Source organism: Pocillopora verrucosa, chromosome 8, assembly GCF_036669915.1.
Source record: "Pocillopora verrucosa isolate sample1 chromosome 8, ASM3666991v2, whole genome shotgun sequence".
Taxonomy (NCBI): Eukaryota; Metazoa; Cnidaria; class Anthozoa; order Scleractinia; family Pocilloporidae; genus Pocillopora; species Pocillopora verrucosa.
In genome coordinates this window covers 12,294,080-12,313,882 of record NC_089319.1, presented here as the reverse complement: position 1 = coordinate 12,313,882, position 19,803 = coordinate 12,294,080, and the positions used below count along the sequence as shown (strand labels likewise).

General features: G+C 37.7%; 1 protein-coding gene across 3 annotated transcripts in view; it reads right to left on the bottom strand.

The window, feature by feature from the left end:
• Nucleotides 1-3,570: 3,570 nt before the first annotated feature.
• The window catches only part of LOC131783144 (DNA-directed RNA polymerase III subunit RPC5-like), a 145,277-nt gene continuing 129,044 nt past the window's right edge, over nt 3,571-19,803 (bottom strand). Inside the window, exons 3-23 of one of the 3 annotated variants that reach the window (XM_066170538.1) lie at nt 18,820-18,897; nt 18,072-18,202; nt 17,560-17,642; nt 16,069-16,179; nt 15,695-15,735; nt 15,011-15,130; nt 14,587-14,669; nt 13,156-13,200; nt 12,820-12,911; nt 12,468-12,588; nt 12,242-12,323; nt 11,638-11,697; nt 11,063-11,098; nt 10,274-10,341; nt 9,665-9,718; nt 8,207-8,274; nt 7,414-7,719; nt 6,473-6,567; nt 6,261-6,341; nt 5,669-5,794; nt 3,571-5,056 (exon numbers count right to left, since the gene is read on the bottom strand). In XM_066170538.1, the coding sequence (XP_066026635.1) occupies nt 4,979-5,056; nt 5,669-5,794; nt 6,261-6,341; nt 6,473-6,567; nt 7,414-7,719; nt 8,207-8,274; nt 9,665-9,718; nt 10,274-10,341; nt 11,063-11,098; nt 11,638-11,697; nt 12,242-12,323; nt 12,468-12,588; nt 12,820-12,911; nt 13,156-13,200; nt 14,587-14,669; nt 15,011-15,130; nt 15,695-15,735; nt 16,069-16,179; nt 17,560-17,642; nt 18,072-18,202; nt 18,820-18,897 (1,959 nt within the window). In that variant the 3' untranslated portion in view covers nt 3,571-4,978. Of the gene's footprint in view, nt 5,057-5,668; nt 5,795-6,260; nt 6,342-6,472; nt 6,568-7,413; nt 7,720-8,206; nt 8,275-9,664; nt 9,719-10,273; nt 10,342-11,062; nt 11,099-11,637; nt 11,698-12,241; nt 12,324-12,467; nt 12,589-12,819; nt 12,912-13,155; nt 13,201-14,586; nt 14,670-15,010; nt 15,131-15,694; nt 15,736-16,068; nt 16,180-17,559; nt 17,643-17,769; nt 17,862-18,071; nt 18,203-18,819; nt 18,898-19,803 lie in introns of those variants that run through there. The other 2 variants (XM_066170540.1, XM_066170539.1) reach the window with 2 other exon arrangements.

The following is a 19,803-nucleotide window of genomic DNA, read 5'->3' as shown; positions in this document are numbered from 1 at the left end:
TTTTTTCTGAGCTGAAACAAGTACTTCATTGAAGCTGAAGGTTACCAATTCTACATAAACCTTAAAGTTTTTAAAATTAACCTCGTGTAAATCTCACATAACCTTCAATAAAGCCTTTCTTTTTAAGCTCAATGAGTTTATTTACAATTTTTCTAGGAATTCAAAGTTATTGTCCAGGTTATAAAACAAAGTTTGATATCCTTTGCTCTAAATAAACATGTTCATTGGTTAATCTACATTCATTTTGATTTGGTTAAAAAAATCCCATAGCTGTGAGTACCTCACAGAGTCAGTTCATTTGTTGTTGTCACTGAGCTAGTAACCTCACACTTGTACTTTGAATATTATATGGTTAGGAAATTTTTTCACTGGTTGCAATTGCAATATCACCATGGCTTAAAAGATAGTTTATGCTTAGACAGACTCAAAATCACTAAATTACTTGGGTTTTGTTTTCCTGCTTGTGCAGTTTTGTTGCCAGAGAGGTTTATTGTGCATAGTTGACAGTAATTGTTGCTGATGGCCTGAGCCAAGTGCTGTGCTCCATTGTCTGTGATATTATTGGCTCTGAAATCTTACATGGGTAGCTGACAGTTGTCGTCATTGATGGCTTTAGCCAAGTGCTATGCTCCTTTGTCATTGATGCTATTGTTTGAGAGGTCTAACATGCATAGCTGACTAATCTTGTTGATGAATTTAGCCAAGTGCTGTGCTCCATTGCCTGTGATATTATTGTCTCTGAGATCTAACATGGGTAGCTGACAGTTGTTGTTGTTGATGGCTTAAGCCAAGTACTGTGCTCCTTTGTCATTGATGCTACTGTATGAGAGGTCTAAAGTACATAGCTGACAAATCTTGTTGATCAGGTTGATGGCTTTAGGCAAGTGCTGTGCTCCATTGTCACTGGTGTCATTTTTTAGGAGGTTAAGGTGCAAGGCTGACAGTTGTTGACAGTGTCAGCAAAGTGCTGTGTTGCATTGTCATTGATGTTATTGTCTGAGGTCTAATGTGGGTGGCTTACAGTTGTTAATGATGGCTTCACGCAGGTGCCGTACTTCATTGTCACTGATGTAACTTCCTGACAGGATTAAGGCACATCGCTGACAGTTATTGCTTATAGCTTTGTGTAAATACTTTGCTGCTTCATCTGTCAATTGATTGCTTACGAGGTTTAACCAGCTCAGTCGAGATTGACTACTTTTTAACAATTTACAAATCTCTTAGCAACCTAATGTGTCAGTGTTGTCTTTCCCCAAACCTAAGTGTTAAAATTGTTGAATTGTTAAATACCTTAACAAATGGAGGGCAGTCAACAACAGTGAGGTCACATAAAGTTATTTTGTAGTAGTTTTCTCTGAACTATTGACTCCATCTCTTAGCTTTCATTGATATCTTTGAACAGTATTACTGCTAAATGATGTGTCTTCAGTCAGCCAACTGGTCACTTTCCTTAGCTCTTGATTCTCTGTCGATTGTTCATTGTAGAGTCTGCTTTCATTCTCTTCAGTTTCCATAGGAAACACATTGATGAATATTTCGTTTGGAAGTTCGTCTGTATCATTCATTAGGTTAGCTAGGAACTGGAAAACCAGTTGCCATTCCCACTCTAGATATTCTCAGAAATGAAGTTCTTCAATTCATTTTCATTCATGGTGTTTGCCTGGTGCCTTACAGCAAAAAGAAAAATTAAAGAGAAATTTTTGTTGCAAAATTCTTTTGTGTATTGTTTATTCAGACTCAATTCAATGGCTGCTCTGGTTCATGTCACATGATCCCGCGACGGGGCAAGGGGAGGGGGGATATATAGGATACATGTCTTACATCTCTTCTCCTAGTTTTCAAGTCAAAATTTAAAAAGTAAGAGAGTAACTAACAAAGTTCAAATGCAGTTCTCTGGTTTTTAAGGAAACCATTACATAAAGCAAAACTGTTATGGCACCTAAAAACCAAAAAAATTACAATAGTCAGTGTAGACAGTTGATATTTATAGTCTTTTTATTACACCCGTTTTGAAATCATTGGTGGTTCCTGTAATCTCATCAGCTCTAATTGGTGCGATTCACTCATGAATTGCACCATTTTTTGCTTTAAATTGCATCTTTCCCCAGCCAACGAGGAGGCTACAATAAAAATAAAACAACCAATCAAATTTCAAGCCTTGTTTAAAGTACCCAATCAAATTGCAGAAAAATGAAAGATAAAGAGTATCATGTGGCAAATTTTTTTTGCAACTTTTGTTTCCAAAACTCCAATTTGTCCCCTCTCAAAAATGGATGAATTTAATTTCAAACCGGCTTAGTACTGCATCAATAAAATATTTGAACTGACCAAGTCCTGTAATTGGGCGATTTCAAGATGGATGTAATAAAGTGGTAATTGAACCTCGTGTCATGCAATTTTGGTCTGAAATCATACTTGTGATTACAAATCGAACGATTTTGAAATCACGCGTATGATTTCAGCCCAAATTGCACTCCGCTCAGTTCAATTACCAATATTAATTACACGGGTGGACCTCTATCGGGCGCGTGTCGCTCTTACTTATGGAACTACCGTCGTAGATGGGACTGATTAGGGAGGAGACTCAGTTGGGTTTGGAATATTCTCGCCATTAGACTGTCAGTTCAAGGCTCGGTTCTGCAGTTTCTGTTGGTTTTAAGTGCTCTGCGGTTCTCCCACGTAAATACACTGAATATGATCGGCTGCCATGTCGTTGATGAAATGCCTTAGCGACCAATCCTTTTCACCGGGGTAAACGCATGCGGATTGCATTACAGTACTGTACCATCATCGGATTCTAAGAATTTGCTGGTAGGAAATGTTTATCACGGAATTCTTCCATATGTTTATGGTAAAACACTCTCTCTACCATCTTGTAAATCTTTGTTAATTTGGAAGAAGGATAACAGTAGCGGCATTGTCGAAATAATTGCCACAAACTTGAGCACATGATGAAGTTGTTTGCCGGGATACAGAAGAGTCAAAGTTGTACTTTTTAAGGGATTTGCATAACTGCAAAGTATCCTTGCATTTTACCTTAAAACAATAACCACTCTCATTATACACCTGCTCTTCCTCAGTCTTATTTAAAACATGCTTACTAGTCGGAAGTAAAACAACTATTGGCACCACTATAAGACGTTTTCAATGTGGTTAACCGTCAACCGTCAAAAATGCAAAATTTTCCACAGCACTGTTAACCGAGCTGCAATTAATAGTTCCGGAAAAAAAGAAAATAGAAGGCTTTTAGGCTTCATACTTTCAAGGGTCTAAAATTTAAAAATAATTTTTCAATTTTCAATACTTATCAGGAATATTGGGCTATGAGCGAACCCTTCCCATTGCACCTCACGAACTTCAATGATGTGATGTGTGGCGTAAATCTCCTCGAGAAGAAAATCTTAACCCCACTTGGTTCCCAGGGTCTGTCATGTCTTCTCGCTCGCTGAATCACCTTAGTGGATGGAAGGAAGAGAAAATTTAGCAAAGAAGATGGATTTTTACCGCGGTGAAAACAAATTTGCCATGGTGGTTGTGGGTCACAGTAACTAACCCTCTACTTCAGAAAGATCAGTTCACGAAATGCGTTTTTAATTTTTTGCTATGAAACATCTAGTACAGTCATTTGACATGTGAAATTTCAATTCACTGTAATCTGAGCACATAATAAATAAGTCCTATTGTTGTATACATTGTTTCAAATTGTTCAATAGTTTTCCACTTGGTTGAACTCTTTCGAGGAACGAAGTCCAAGAAGAGTGATAATCTGGTCATATTGCCAGCCACAGTGGTGAAAGGCCCCTGGTTGAATCAGCTTCACACAGTGGGTGAGGATTGCGACTCGATTTCTGTAGTGGTCTTCAAAGAGGCCTTTCTTGTTTGCGTTTTCACACTGATGTAATTTAACTCGGTAGGCCCTTCTGCATAAAGGGCATTTATCTACGAGCAATAGTTTACTTTATCCAGACTTCTGAACCAAGGTTATTCTAATATTCTAGGACGCCTGAGATAAAACAAAATCCTCGTAATATAAAAGATATTCAATTCAGCAAGAACGAATTACTTTGAAAACTAGAGTCAAAAAGCAGAGGGGTTAAAATTTTTTTTGCATTGATCTTGTTTCACCGGAATATAAAAAAAGTGTTCTAAAAAACCGAAGAATAAGCTGCAATTTTTACTCTGTTGACGATGATTTGCTACACGTTACTGTGCAAGGTGAAGACATTCTTTCTTGCCACAGGAGACAATCGAGAAAAACAACAAGCTAAATTTTCAAACTTCTCCAGCGACTACAAGCTTGTTACGGATTATGTAATTAAGAGACAAATTTCATTTACCGTATTTACTCAGATAAACACCGCTCACCAAAACAAGGCGCAATTGGATGTAAAATAACCGCTAGACACTGCCCACGAATAATGCCACCCTAAAACAACAGAGGGCAGCATTTTTTATGGATTCTTGGAAAAACTCAATAATCTAACCAAGCCATGTTGCACTGATATTCCAATTAGGCCCATTATGAATCTATCGCGAAAAAAAAAAAAAGCGAGAAATTAGAACTTAAACATGTCTTTGTTTTACATAGCGTGATTATTGTCAGTGTTTACAAAATGTGATTTTGGAATAGAAACTGCCCTTACATAAACGGTTCAACGGAAAAGTTATAAATTTCTAAACCGCCGCGGCGTTTCATTTAGTACATGCAGTAGTTTCATTTCTTTCTACCAAACTTTTATGCAATTATGTGAATAAAATTTGTACGTCTTTTCCGAGGAAAAAAATAAACTATCGCCCGCAGATATTCATTTAAGACCAAGCTTTTTTGTCCTCATATTAAGGATTACACTGTTCGGTGAGAACAGTCAAACTCTGAACGTCAACTGGGTGATGCGCATGCTTGACTCGATGTCAGCCTCGCCTTTCGTGAAGCTTGTCTGCCAATGAGCAGAAAACGACATGGTTTATCCACCAGGAGCTATAGATTTGTTAGAATGGTAGATGTTCCCCGCAGATACCACTGGCTATGCCTGTTGCTCATCCTCTCAAGCAAATCCTAAAAAGAAAACAAAATAACTTGAACATTTTAACTACACTTGTGAATTACTCATTGTTATCGTAATCATAAATATACCTTATTTTGAGTGCGCACTATTCAGTTTATGTTTCGCACGCGTGGCTCGAGAATTTTACGTGCCATAAGGCTTAAGTGACGAGGTGGATATTCGGACGCCAAATGGTTAGTGGGTGTAAGTTCGGCTTTGGGGAGACAGAGAGAAGTCAACGTTGAAAAATCTTCATGTGTTCTCACTAAACCGATCAGCTGTGACAGTCGAGTGCATACCTGGATGTACGCTTCCTGATTCATTTACCATTGCATTGTAAAAAATGTCATGCCGAAGGGTAAATATAAGCACAGGGCTTCCACGACAAGTAAGGGGACTTGATCCACAAAAGATGGACATTTTTTTTCTTACTGAGTGAGATAACACGTCTTTGCTCTCTGGCATAGACAACAGTTTATTGACCAAAATACTCTGAATGGCCACCGGTATTCCAAACAGAAGCAGCGATAAGAATTTGCCTTACATTTAAGAAACAGGGTAATCATTGGTTATAAAAGCTGATAAGCCTTCAAGTTACCAACAGAATCTTCACATTCATTTACCTGCTGGATTGTCATCCACTCCTTTCTTCCAGGCACGGCCCCAACCTGCTCCGTGGCCCTGGCGTTAAATTCTTTCCTGGTCAAGACCCAGGATTTGCTGAACATGTCCAGTAACAGAGCTCGATACTAAAGCATAAATGCCAACGATAAGCATACAAAGCGAGGTGATTTGGGCTTTTCACATAAGACACAGTGGTATAAATATACTCACTACCTTCATCAGCCCTTTAAACCTTAAGAGTGACTAGCATCTAATTTCCCTAAATTATCCCCCCCCCCCCCTGAGTCACACATTAAGGTCAAGCGAATGAAGGGAATTGATCACCAACTAGGGAAGTTCTTTATCATCAAGCAAATTCTCCTTTTCAGCACCAGAGGAAATGTATTGAGATCAGTATGGAGAATAAGCATACTGATTTTAGACTGTAGAGGATTAGGGACAACCAAGCTTTGTAATAAGTCTCAGGACGTTCTTACACCTTTTTTCATTAAAGTTAGTTTCTTTGAGGGAGAGATTAGTCAAACGCATTACTGCAAAAGATATTTGTCAAATTGAAAGCGTCAACATAACCTCTTTTGTGGAAAGCCTCACCTCATCTGCCGAGTCACCTGTGCTTCTGAAAGAAAATAGTCTGCGTGACTGTATATCGCCTGACAGCGCTTCTGTGGGCCACTGTAATGAAAAAAAATGCTCTAAATGCTTACAAACAAAGACGCGAACAATTTTCTCCGCATTGTTTTTATAAGAATAAAAGTACATCCTGCCAAATTCCGAGAAAATGATCAGAATGGTTTCGTACTCACCTTGAAATCTATTTCTGTCGCTCCTGTACCGAGGATCGCCTTTTCCAGGAGCACGTCAGGCACTCCTGAACATAGTGGATCTCCTGGGCTGCTTGCTAACAAAATAAATTAACATTAGGTTCAAAGAGAAAATAATTTGTTTGCCCTCATGTCATAGACCGCATCCTATCAGTATCAGTGGGACTTCATGCTCATAATTTATCTGATATTCTCACACCGTCAGGACTCTTTTTATCTCTCACTCAGTTTAATCCGATCACACTAAAAAAAATTAATCATAACGGGGCCTCAATATTGCTTTACAAGAACGAGGATATCGATGTCACTGTTTTTATTACATTTAAGACTAGTCTAATGCTACTTCAGTTCAATTTGTGCATGTAAAGTTGAGTGCTTGGCGTGCAGTCAGGCATTCAAGTCACACATCATGCAGCTTGAAAAATTTAAAGAAGTCTTTTAGAGATTGGTGACGAGAAAATAAATGTTTTGCCGCTCGAAATGGCTAAAATCTCTGCTAAAACTAATTCTTGACTTTCTCTGTTCATTCTTGTAGAGCATTCAAACCTTAAGTTAAAGTGATATTTTCGTCTTTTGTTACCTGTCAGTTACAACTCTCTCCTTAAAAGCATTTTGCTGAATACTTTAGAAATAATAGGGGGTCTAAATACCTACTACTTGCCTACTCTCCCGGGAATTGTTCTCATTTCTTAATTGGCCTTACTGTGATAAATTTTCCCTAGATCTGATTTTTTTTTTGTTACAAGAACTAATCGTAAAAATCTGTTCAAATCAAAACCCGCTATACGATAAAATCCTTTCGACCAGTACTGCTGTACCACTGAAAAAATTCAATGCTCAATTTCACATTCCCGGAAGACACGACGGGGGGCGGGGGGAGGTAAACAACTCTCCCCTAACGAATGACTAATTACTTCACTCACCAGTTCGCCGGAGAAGCAACAGCCTTTTAAAATCGGCTAAACTTAAAACTGTTCTGTGCAGTTTCTCACGAACAAAGTCCTGTAAGATTTTAAGCAAATCCTGAACATGTGTATCATTTGTCGCCAGAGGTTCCTTACGCAGTTCATGATTCATATTATTACTAGCGACTTCTTTACAGTCAATTTCCATTGGTAAGTGTTCCTCCTCAGTGGATCCATCCTGTGATGTGTTGTGGTTCATCACATGATTCGACTTGGATTTGGAAGGCTTAGAAACCCTTTTGTTTCCTATGCTGGGACAGGAATCTGTAAAAGACGGAAAGGAAAATTAACATTATCATCTCGGCGGGGCGGGAGGGGCCCAAGACAATAACGTAATATCAACTAAACACTTGAAACAACCACGAGGCACGCGCGAGACAAAAAAGGGAATACCAACGTAAAAACAAAACAGCGTAGGACAATCACGTAACACTGTCGTAACAGTTACAACAAACACGCATCAAGCGCGAGACAATCACGTAACACTGATGTAACAATCATAACAGACAGGCGGCAAGCTTGAAACAAAAACAAAAGAATACTTACGTGGCTATCAAAACAGACACACATCGTGCCTCAGACAACACGTAAGCCTGACGTAACAATCAAAACAGACAGATACCAAGCGTGGGACAATCATGTAACACAAACGTAACAATCATACAAGACACGCAGCACGCGTGAAACAATCACGTAATACTGACGTAACATTATAACGAGCACACGGACTCGACGAAATTAGATAACTCACCAGTGTTCATCCTCTTAAGATCTACTCCAAGCTTGTCTTGTTTTGGAACATTCAGTTGTTTTTGAAGACTTAGAAGAAAAGTTGAGAAAGATCATTTTTTTCCCTGCTCGGTCATCGAATATACTAAGATGTTCTTCGTTCTTTTCACAAGCGTAGGACGAAGAAAAAAGTTCAGGGTTACCGCCGAGGAATTGAACCCCAGACTTTTGGATTTTGCGGCGCGGTGCCAGACCACTGAGCAACAGAGAACTAGGTTGTAACTCTCTGATACTCATTGGAACGTCGAATTGCGAAGTCCGAAAGTCTGCGGTACGACTCCTTAAGTGGGCCTCAGATTTTTTCGTAGTCCCACGGTCAAGTCGAAAAGCATAAAATCGTTCTTTTAATTCATTTGATCTGATAGTTTTACGTCAGTAACGTCTTAATAACGTCGCCTGTTACACTAGACTGTCTCTTAACGGGGCACCTCTGTCGATCAGACACTTCAGTCGGCGCTAAGAGTGCGCATGATTAAGTTGATAAGGAATGTATTGCAAACTCCTGTAGCAGGGGCTAATAACATCTGGTTACTGAAGGTCTACTGCCGCCTCTCAGACCTCTTTCCGTTGTTTGTTTAAGGTTTCACTTAACCCTTTACACCCTAACATCAGCTTTCATATTCTCCCCACTATTCTCTTTGTATTTCCTAGTATTGAGAGGGAGAATTTGTTTAACAATCAAGAGCTTCTTTGGATAGTGATTATTTTCTTTATTCTTGTGACCTTAATGTGTAATTCAGGGATGATATTTTGAGGAGAAATTAGATGCGAATCACTCTTAGGGGTTAAAGGTCCCTTTTCGGGGCACAGCCGCCAATTACACCCTCGGCAACACTTAGGGAAAAAGTTAAGAAACTCCCCACTACAGTGAACCTGAGGACAGTCACCCTTATTACAAAGTGATCCCAAATAATGGGCAGTACACTAATAGTTACAGCGGTTCTATCCAAGACCGATACATTACAAGGTTACTGTGTTCTTTGGTAAAACACTTCACTCTCAAAGTCTCTCGCCTCCAGAGAAAACAAAAGGTTACCAGCGCAGCACAACTGAGGAAACCAGATAAATTCGATAGAGAGGATTGAGTAACCTGCTCTGGACAAGGAGTCCATGTAGGGGAAGTAACAACCCTTTTTGTCGCTTTAGAGATCGGAACTAGCTCCGGTTGACTTAGCCGTTTACATCCTAACATCAGTATGCACATTCTCCATAATGATCTCAATAAATTTCCTAAGGTGTTGAGGAGGAGAATTTGTCGAAAAATCAAGAGCTTTCTTACTTAGTGATCATTTTCCTTTTTTGTCATGACCTCACTATGTGATTCAGGGACAATATTGTGAGGAGAAATTATATACTAGTTACCTCAACGGGGCAAAGGGTTAACTTTCTATCGATAAGAAGGAAAAGAAAATATACTTACACTTGATACTTGGCTTCCCACATGGTCAACTGCTGTTTGTAAACATCAGGGTGCCTACCGATAAATAAATAAACAAATAAAGAACTGATCTCATCGATTGACAATGAACAGTAAAACAAAATGAGGGTTCAAGGACGATACAAACAAAGAATTGTACTTAAAGCCACAGTTGGGAGAATATCTAATCTCTTCAAAGTTTCATACGCTTCTCCAGGATAAAATAATCGGCGGACCGTTCATTTTTCTTGATGTCTCTTGGTATAAGTCATTCGATAGGATATAACAATTTAAATTGGTTTTACCAACTAAGTTGATGAAGTAAATTGGCCACCGTAAAGAGTTTCTTAAGCCGGTGTCACACCTGGCAAATTTTATTCGCCGATTCCAATCGGCGTATAAAATCGCCAATATCAGGCTTATCAGATATCGGCGATTTTATACGTCTATCGCGGTGATCGGCGAAAATCGCCATCGCCGCACCGGGCACACCTGGCGATTTTCGCCCGATCGCCGAGATCGGCGTATGAAATCGCAGATGTGTCGACGACTTTGAACTGTCGTTTCGAGCGTTAAGCCCTTAGTCTGAGCGAAATTGGACGTTATACTTACTTTTGAACAAACTCTATATCATATGGCAGCACAAACTCCCAGCCTATAGTTACTTTCATTCGCGACATCTAGTTAACAATGAAAACGAGAAAGTTTGTTACTGAAATAGCTAATAATACTGAGTAGGAGTGCAGACTTCTAGTCCTGTGAGTATACATTAAACTCAAGGCTGATTAAAAACACCCACATCATTCTTGAGCACTCGTAACTGTCGAAGGTGACCTACTGAAATTAAAATTATCGCAGTAAAAGAAATTTGCAAAAATTCAGGCTAGAACGGGGATTGAACCCACGCCTCTCAGAAAGTAGTTGAGTGCTACTACCTACTGAGCCACGAAGCCACATATCGAGGGCGTGAAAAATGCGAATGACTTCTTTTCTCCCCGTAAAGGAATATGATCAAAAATAGCGTACACGTATATAGAAGAGATCCCAATTTTCTCCTGTATATGAAATAGAGGCTAATTCCGAAAGGGTATTATCGAACCTGTGCATATTATCTGGTAAACGATTAATGAGAAAAAAAATTGTCATCCAAAGGATACGGTCTTCATTTAATTCATATAAACAATGCTAAAATGCTTGTCCTGTTTGTCCATGAAGTTCTTCTAATGAGCTCAGTGTGAGATCATAGCTGCTGAACAGGTGGTTGCAGCCGTAATTCTTTGCAGAGCGGGATTTAAGAGTTTTCTCTTAGTCTTGCGCGTACAATCAATGAATGAATTGATAATATTTATTGATACATATTACATCTTTGATAAATCCTTGCAATTGATGATGTCAGCTCACCTGATCTAGCATTTCTTTGATGTCCTCACTCGGTAACTGAAAAAGACAAGAATTGCTGATTGTTAAAAAGTAATTGTACAGCTAATTATGACGTCTACACCACAGACTTTCAGAAGATGTTACTAAATGTGCCTCTTCGTCACCAGAGAAATGACACATTCTGTCCTCATAGACATGAAAAGTGTTGCTTTCAATCGGCTCTGCATGTACTGTTTGCTTTAGGTTAATTTTTACAACAAATTATTTCTTGTTAATCAAACAAGGCAAGTACATAAAATGATTCTAAAATCATAAAGTGTAACAAGTGTGGTGATCATTTCAACCCTTTGTACCCAACATCAGTATGCATATTCTCCAAACTGTTCTCTATACATTTCCAAAAGTACTGACAAAGAGAATTTGTTGAACAAACAAGAGCTTCTTAAAATAAGTGATCGTTTCCTTTATTCTTGTGACCTAAATGTTTGATTCAGGGGCAATGTTGGAAGGAGAAATTAGATACTGGATTCTTTTAGGGGGTTAAATTATTATTGATGCAGGAGGCAGGGAGTACTTTACATGAATTCAAATCTGACCTTTGTAACTGATTTGATATCTTTTCGTACAACTACTCTGCTCTGGGTAAATCTCCACATCTACAAAGAAATGGTATAAAAATGAAGCCAATAAGCAAATTGAAATAGCAAAAGAGAGAATCACCTCTAAGGCAGGTCAAACCAGTCTCTACATACATGAGGACTGATGTGCTGATAACTAAATCAAGGTAACTTCTACAACCACGGGTGTTTCTTTAAGAGCTGCTTACCACCAGTCTACCTCCACCTACAAATCCTCTTACAGCAGTCTGTTTAGCTTTAAAGGAGGCTCCCGTGTTTGGGTTTTGTCTTGCAGCCCCTTTCCAAGCACAACTACCTGTTACATGAAGCTCTTGTTGGGGGGAGCAAGGTCCATCCAAAAGCTAGCAGAAATTCTCTTAATATATACCTCCTCCTCTTCCTTGTTCATAACTGTAAGCAATTTCTAAAGGTTGTGCAATTTTTGCAGTTGAAAATAATTGCTTCAAGTTGAGCCCATTCCCTTCAAAGATATCATTTGAATGGTATTGTAATGCAATAGAAAAAAAACAATTTTGTCTTGAGGTAAAAAATATCATAACCAAACAAAAATTCCTGAACTTACTAAATAGTCTCTTCCTTTGCATAAAATATCAGCAGCAATTCCACCACTAGGACTGATGGTTCCCTCTGGATACAACAACTCACTTTTGGAAAAAAAAGACACATTACCCACCACCAAGTCACCACAACTAAGAATATTTTCAGTTGAAATACTGTTGAAAAATAAGCTGCCATATTGTGTATACTTAAATGTACCAAAGAGAAGGTTCTAGCAAAAAGGCTCTTACCTTTTCACTACCCAGCAACCCTGCACCAGGACAGCATATTGCTGTAAGCATTTCAAAACTGATGCTTCCTTTGCTGCTGGGGACAAGAGTCTGCACAGCTGTGAGAAACTGATCACTTTGGCTGGAGATGGACAGAATAGCACATAAGAATAAAGAGAGTAAATAAATATCTAAAGAAACCATTACTGGTACATCTTCCCACTTTGCAAACAGTATGATAAGCATTGACCACCACAGGATCCTTCCATTCCTATCTTGGTCTTGGTCTTGGTACACTCTGTTGTTGTATAAGTTTTTGAGAAATTTGATTGTATATCCAATTGATACGCAAAAAGCAAGTTAAAGGACTCACCCTTGATAAGAAGAGCCCTGACTTGATCTGCCAAGTCCATAGTCTTGAGCTGTGTCATGGATAACACATTACTGGGTACAGGTGGCTTGGAACTGAAAAATAATCAACAGTCAGTTGGGAAATTACAGCAAATTTAATCAAAAAACTACTGACTATGAAGTCTTTCCACCCATTGGTGGTACAAAATGAAAGATAAAATTGGCCTAAAATGTGAACACATTCATGTCCTCAGCAGAAATCATGTGGCTGAAACAAATTTAAAAACTCCGCTGAGTTTCACCTTTACACTGGACCTGATTAAGCAAGGAACAAAAACAAAAATAAGAAGCTCAATACCTTTCTTCCTGAGAAGTAGATGGAGTCAATAACTTCAAGTAATCCCTATTTAAAAAATGACAATTGTGAGAAACACAAAAACAAGGTTTAATATTCAAAATACAACCAACATTGCCACACATGATAGTGATGACCTCAGACCATAAAGCATTCTCTACTTTGCACACACTGAATGTCCTTTGTTTGCCATAACATGCAATCACACAGCTGACAAAGGAAAATCATACAGTGACAAATTTCTGGTATATAAGAAATCCCAATTGGGATCCAAATAATTCACTGTCGGGTGGTGGAAAGATGCATAAGAGTTTACTATCAACTTTTCAGTTGCAAAGGCTTCCTGTTGTTATTCACTTTCTTCATTTCATGACTTCTTAATCCACCATATTCATGATACCTCATTCAACAATTAGAGGCTGTAAGATGCGAATGTTGCTGATCAGATCGCTCAAAAAAAGGCAAATTTTTTTGCACAGTTAAGGTACACCTAATTTCTAAATCTGAAGGGAGAAGACCAAATCTAACTCTTGGGACTGTTTCCATTTGTCAATTCAGCACCCTCCAACTGACACTTGTGCAATTAGTAATACAAGCTATCAATTATTTTACTCCATAATGACATTAACCCTGCGTGTTTAGTAATGTCTTCACTTTGTTCTGTTTTGTTGTGGGTTTTCCTTCAATCCAACATATCTTGGTGAATGCCAGAAAAATCTATTATTGATGATAATATTATTTACAATACATGAATATGACAGTAATCTTTGGAGTAATGAACACTGCTTTAGCAGTAGTGAAAATAAAACCTGAAAAAAAATTCAGGCCTATGTAAGAGTTGAACCCATGATGTCGAAAATACTATAGCAGTGCTCCACCAACTGAGCTGACAAGCCAATTGGGAGCTAGTAACTGAGCTGACAAGCCAATTGGGAGCTTGTAATTGTAAATGTGATTTAAAAGGCTTCAAAACAAACTTTGAAACATTTGTTTTACTGGACTCTGTCATAATCTGACACCTGTCAAGTAGAGAGTGTGTAAAAAAGCCTAATTATGTACACTTTTGAAAAAACAACAGCACCAGTTTGGCAAACAAACTCAAGTTCAATGACTGTCACAGCAACTTTTTCTTCACAAACACTCTACGATCATACAGAAAGTATCATTCCCTTCCATCAATGATCGATGTAAAAAGAATACCTCAGCTCAGTAAGTAAATGGCAAGGGAAGTAATTGTAATTAAAATTCAAATGTATGTTTGAAAAATGGCAACAAAGCTAGGGATGTACTTGGCGACTCAAAAAAGCATTCCCGAGCCTGTGGGCAGAGATAAGACTGCACTAAGAACCACACAGATTGCAGGATTCATTAACATGCTCTCTGAGAAAAAAATAAATGTTTTTCATAAAGTCACAGTAATTTAATTAAAAATACCTTGGATGGAGGTTGAACTCTGGTGACTCTGATTCCATTTCTCGACAAAATAACAAACTATGTTCTACACCAGCAATATCATTCTAGAAGGAAAAAAGGAAACAAAAATGAAAGAACAGCAAGTGGTGAACATAAATATATGCATTTTGAGGGTGTAGTTTGATCATTCTGATGTGAATAGTCGTGAACAAAAATGGTGTCAATGATAGCAACTGAAATATTAGCAGGCCAAGGAAAAGTTATCATCAGAGTCAAGTTGATGTGAAACCTCCATCATTGTAACCCACACTCCCTTTAAGGAATCTTTCAGGTTCCACTGTTGCTCCTATGGCTGCTATAAACAAAAGTTAGTGGGACCTTGCTCACTAGAGTTCACTCTAGCTGTCATGTATTAATTAAAAATTATGCAATCACAAAACGGTACCTGAGGATTATAAAATTCCATGGTTTTCCAGGGTTCTTCTGCTTTCTTTTGCTCCAAGTATTTAAAAGATGACAGCCGCTGAGCCTTTGCTCGCTCTGTTTCAGGGCGTGCAAACTTGACCTGGAAAATTATTGGGGCAGGACATTTTCAAAATTGTTAAAGAAGCTACAAAAAACATGCTAAGTTCCAAAGTGAACACTCTTTCAAAATCGCATTATCGTCATTTTATGTATATTGCATACCCATATTTTTGAGTAGTGGTTCTTGTTACACTTGATTAAATTAAGTTAGTGATGCATGTGGAAAGTTTGAGATGGGCTTAAGAGTTGCACAAGACACTACCAAGAAAAACTCAACTAGCTTCTTGAGAATAACAAATAAATCTCTCATGAAAGCTGAAACAGAAACTGTCACAGCTCCTGAGGTCTCCTCGTTTTTACAGATTCTCTTTGGTCCTATAAACTTCTTCTGATGAACTATAACCTTGATTTCTGAGGAGTAAGCAGTGGAAGGAGTAGTCCATCCCCAGACATCAAAGATGCATAAAAAAACACTGCTGCAAAATTGTCATGTCACATGATAGTGCTAAAAGAAAATCCTAAAGATGCTAATGACCAAGGATTATACGAGACTAAATGTAATATTAATAATACATGTACATGTATGAGGGCTAGCATCACTAACAGTGAGTGGTTTTGCCTCCTCTTCCTCATCTTGCGAATCTCCTGATGAAAAAACAGGCATTTTATCACACATAGTAATCCCAGCTACAGTAATAATGTTGTTATATTTAATTAGGAAGTATCCTAAAAGGTAATGATGAAATTATAAAAATTGTTGTGTTCCAAATTCTTAGCAAAATGGCATTTCAAACTAATTCATTATTTCTTTCCTTTACTTCACAAAATGATAATCAATTAAAGACAAAAACAAAAAAAATTAAACTAGTGTGACAAATTTTAATCCAAGAAAAAATATGAATTATAAGAGAAAACTCTAACTGAAAACCACAAATGAAATTAATTATGTGTAAATTATTTAATTGCTCTGTGGGTTACCTTCATCTGTAGGATTGGAAGCCTGATTCACATTTGCTTCACCTTTGTTAAGATATTCAAAACTTGGCCTGAGCTGTAATACACCATGTACAGGTGTCAGGTGCAACTCTCCTGTAGAGTTTAATAAATTTTATATGATAAACTTCTCTCATAAGTAGTCAGACAAACCATAAACATCCTTTAAAGTTGTAGTTTTCTGAATTTCAAGCACTGTTCATAAGTAGTGTGATAAGGCAAGTTGTAATTTGCGCATAGTTTATGCTCTCTTGACTATCATTCCTTGGTTGGAGAGAATTCAACCTGCCTTGTACAAGGCTCTCACATTAGATCTTCATGCAGGAACAGATGTTTCTGATATCCCAAAAAGCATATTGTTTCGCAAAATGTTTGCTATTGTTAGCAAAGTATAATTGTTGAGCCTTCAAATCCCACTTTGGGGTTTTTATCAAGAAATGTAGTAGTGGAAGAAAAGTTTAATGTAACAGGAGAAATTCTCCATAACTGAATAAATAAAAAGTCAGGCAATCAAAATAGAAAGGGTTTGTTAGATAACCCAACAAAAAGCAAGTATAAAACTTTGTTAGCAGTGCCTTGTGTTTAAGTACTGTAAACACTGGTGTATAGGATGCACTTGCAGATAAGCCACACCTCGAGTTTTTTTAACTCAAATTTTGGAAAAAAAAGTTTTTTGAAAGCAAACCAAAAGATATCACAAGTGGAGTCTTAAAGAAAGTTGCTTTATTTTGGTTGCTTTGTTGGACATATGAATACTACAATACTTTGAATCCTTACCCATAGTTTCAGCTGTTAGTAATAGAACAGACATCAAAGACTTATCTTTGAACTTACACTGGTATTCTTCAACCAGTATTTTGTTTTTCTCATTTCTGTCAGATTTTCAACAGAATTCACATAAAACAACAGGAAATCTTAAGTTTGTTGGTTGGGTTGCTTGTAGCTTAGCAGCCAGGCATTTGTTCGGAAGAAAGGGGACACAAGTAGCTTTTAGAGCAATAAATTTCATCAGAGTAATGTACAGCAGGGTTCCTTGTCTAGTAAAGTTTAAAGCTGCCCAAAGAAGTTTAGGTGTCCTTAAACCAATAAAACAGTCTCTTAATAAAGAAGGTTTGGAATATAAGCTTATGCTTAAGAACAGATATGGCTCTTAAAGAAGCTACCAAACTGACAAAACAATATATCTATCCTAGTATATTTTTATAAAGTTCTTGTTGGTTTACAACAGATTTGTACATTTCCCACGAGTACCAGTAGTTCATATCTATGCAAATTTGCAACAGGTTTTTCCAGACAGTCACAGAGAGGCTGCAACCCTGATTTGTTACAAAAATTTTGGGAAAAAGGGCACAGCTTAAATGCCAGTGTTTACAGTAAGTCTTTGGATTTTTCAAGTTCAATTACATGTACATCTCCCAACTACAGCAATAACTATTTCCTCATAACTAAGCAAAGAAATAATTTCTATTAAGGTACCTCCTTTGAGAATGCCCACAGAATATCGACTCACATCCTCTGAGGCTCTTGATGAAGAAAGCACTTGTTTATCCATCTTATCACTAATAAGAGTGAGGAAAAAAACCACACATTTCATTGTGAAAAAAAAGGTATTCCTGTGGAACAACCAGGGCATTTAAAAATCCTGCAGTTTACTGGCTTATATCTGGCCAAAAGAAAAATGCTTACCAGCTTGGCTAAGCACAAGAGAATATAATGAAAGGAGCTTGATAGCTAATCAAATTCTCTTTGTCAGCACCTTTGGAAATGCATAGAGTACACTATGAAGGATATAAATACTGATGTTAGGGTGTACAGGGTTAAACATTTTCCAACAGAATTATTGATTGGTGGCAAATTGAAAAAAGAATGAAAAGTGATAAATTGTACAGAATGAGTATTAAATTTTACATTACCCAGTATTGCTTTAAATGTTATGTTAATTGACATACTATGGTCAATTTTCAAAAGGAATTTGGAGATGTTATTACCTGGAAAAAAATGATTCTTTTCCTTCAGAGGCAGATAACAGAGCAGAACCATTCACATTATGTGCAATTTGTTCTCCTCTGGGTGCATAATAGTCATCACTACTTGTGTTTATTGACAGTTCAAGTTCAACCTATACTCACAGTTGAAAATCCAGAGACAAAGTACATTAGTAGATCATTTATAAATGTTGCAATTAAAGTATAAGAGGTACATCCAGGTACTTTCAAAAGACATTCATCCCTCCATCCAGGACTGTCTGTTCTTCATTAAGGTCACACAATAAAAGCAATTCTTAAACAGAAAACAATACAACAGAGAGATACACTGCACCTCCTCAGAGGAATGGATTACACAATGGGGAGGGGTACATTTTCCCTTTCACAATCCACCTGGCCTGCTTTCTACTGGTCTTTTTTCTTTTTCCAGCACTCTAATTTTTTCAAAAAGCCCAGATAGTAGATAGATACCCAGTAAAATAATACTTAGTTGACATGTGCAACCATTTTCTCTTTGTTTTTGTTCCCTACCCTTCACAGAAAGTGTGTGGGTTCTTTAATGTCCCTTGCAAACTGGTACAAAGAAGATGCAGGAGACAGGTCAGATGGAGCAATTATTTTAAGACTCTGAGTGTCAGGCCAGTTTAGGGCTCAAACCTTTGACCTCCCACATGGCAGTCTGGTGCTCTATAACCTCTATTCTAAGTTTTGGATTTTCAACTCAATAATTATACTATGCTTTCTCACTCACCTTTTGCTGGTCTGGTTTGATTCTTGCTCCAATATGAGGGATATTATCATAAGTAATATCAGCTGGACGGACTGGATACTGCAAAACCAACTTGTTGAGTCAGATCATTGTTGTAATAGTAATTGTCGTTGTAATGTAATTGTCAGTAGTGATGACTAGTCACCACTACTGACAACAGGCCTTCTCAGGAGGACTACAATCACCCAGACAATCAAACTACACTATTACATGTTACCCCTGGGTTCAAACCATTTACTGTATTACAGATCATTCTTGTTACACAATGAAAAGAGAAAGATCTCAATCAGTCTCAGACCTACAATATAATGAAGAGTAACACTTGAATTCTTTTTGAGTGAGATGAAAGCCTCAACATAAATTTACTGTGAGCCTTTAGGATCAAGTTGTGTGGTTTTTGTACTCTTAGGCTGTAAGAACTTTCAATTTTCCAATGGGCCTAGATACTTGTTTACATGCAAAGAATAGAAAAAGGTAACAAAAAATCTGAAAAAGCTTCATAGACATTGCTTTCCTTTTTTTCCCTTGACTTATAATGTATGGCTTTATTTCTTTGAAAGCTTGCCATTGACTTGGCTGAAAGCATTTGTTTTCTAAGAGATTACACATCTTATAAACTACTCAAAAATTTACATATTTTCACGAATTCTCTGAAACAGCATGCACTAGAGTAATTTTCTGAAGAGCACAAAGGTCAGCACGCGAATCAAAGCCCAAGACTAGTTTGTCACATCCTATGGCAAGTTACTCATTATGGCGAATATTTGGAAGCATAGCATAAGCGAAATATGGCAGCTTGAGAACAGTAGAACAACACTAAACAAGAAGTGGATGATGCAAAAATGTCAGTTTTACCACAAGGTGGAAATTTAAGCACATCTGTCAAACCACTGCAGTTCTCAAAGTTAACTTAAATTTTCGAAGTCAACATAAGCCCTTCTGGAAACTAAAATCGAACTGTGTGAA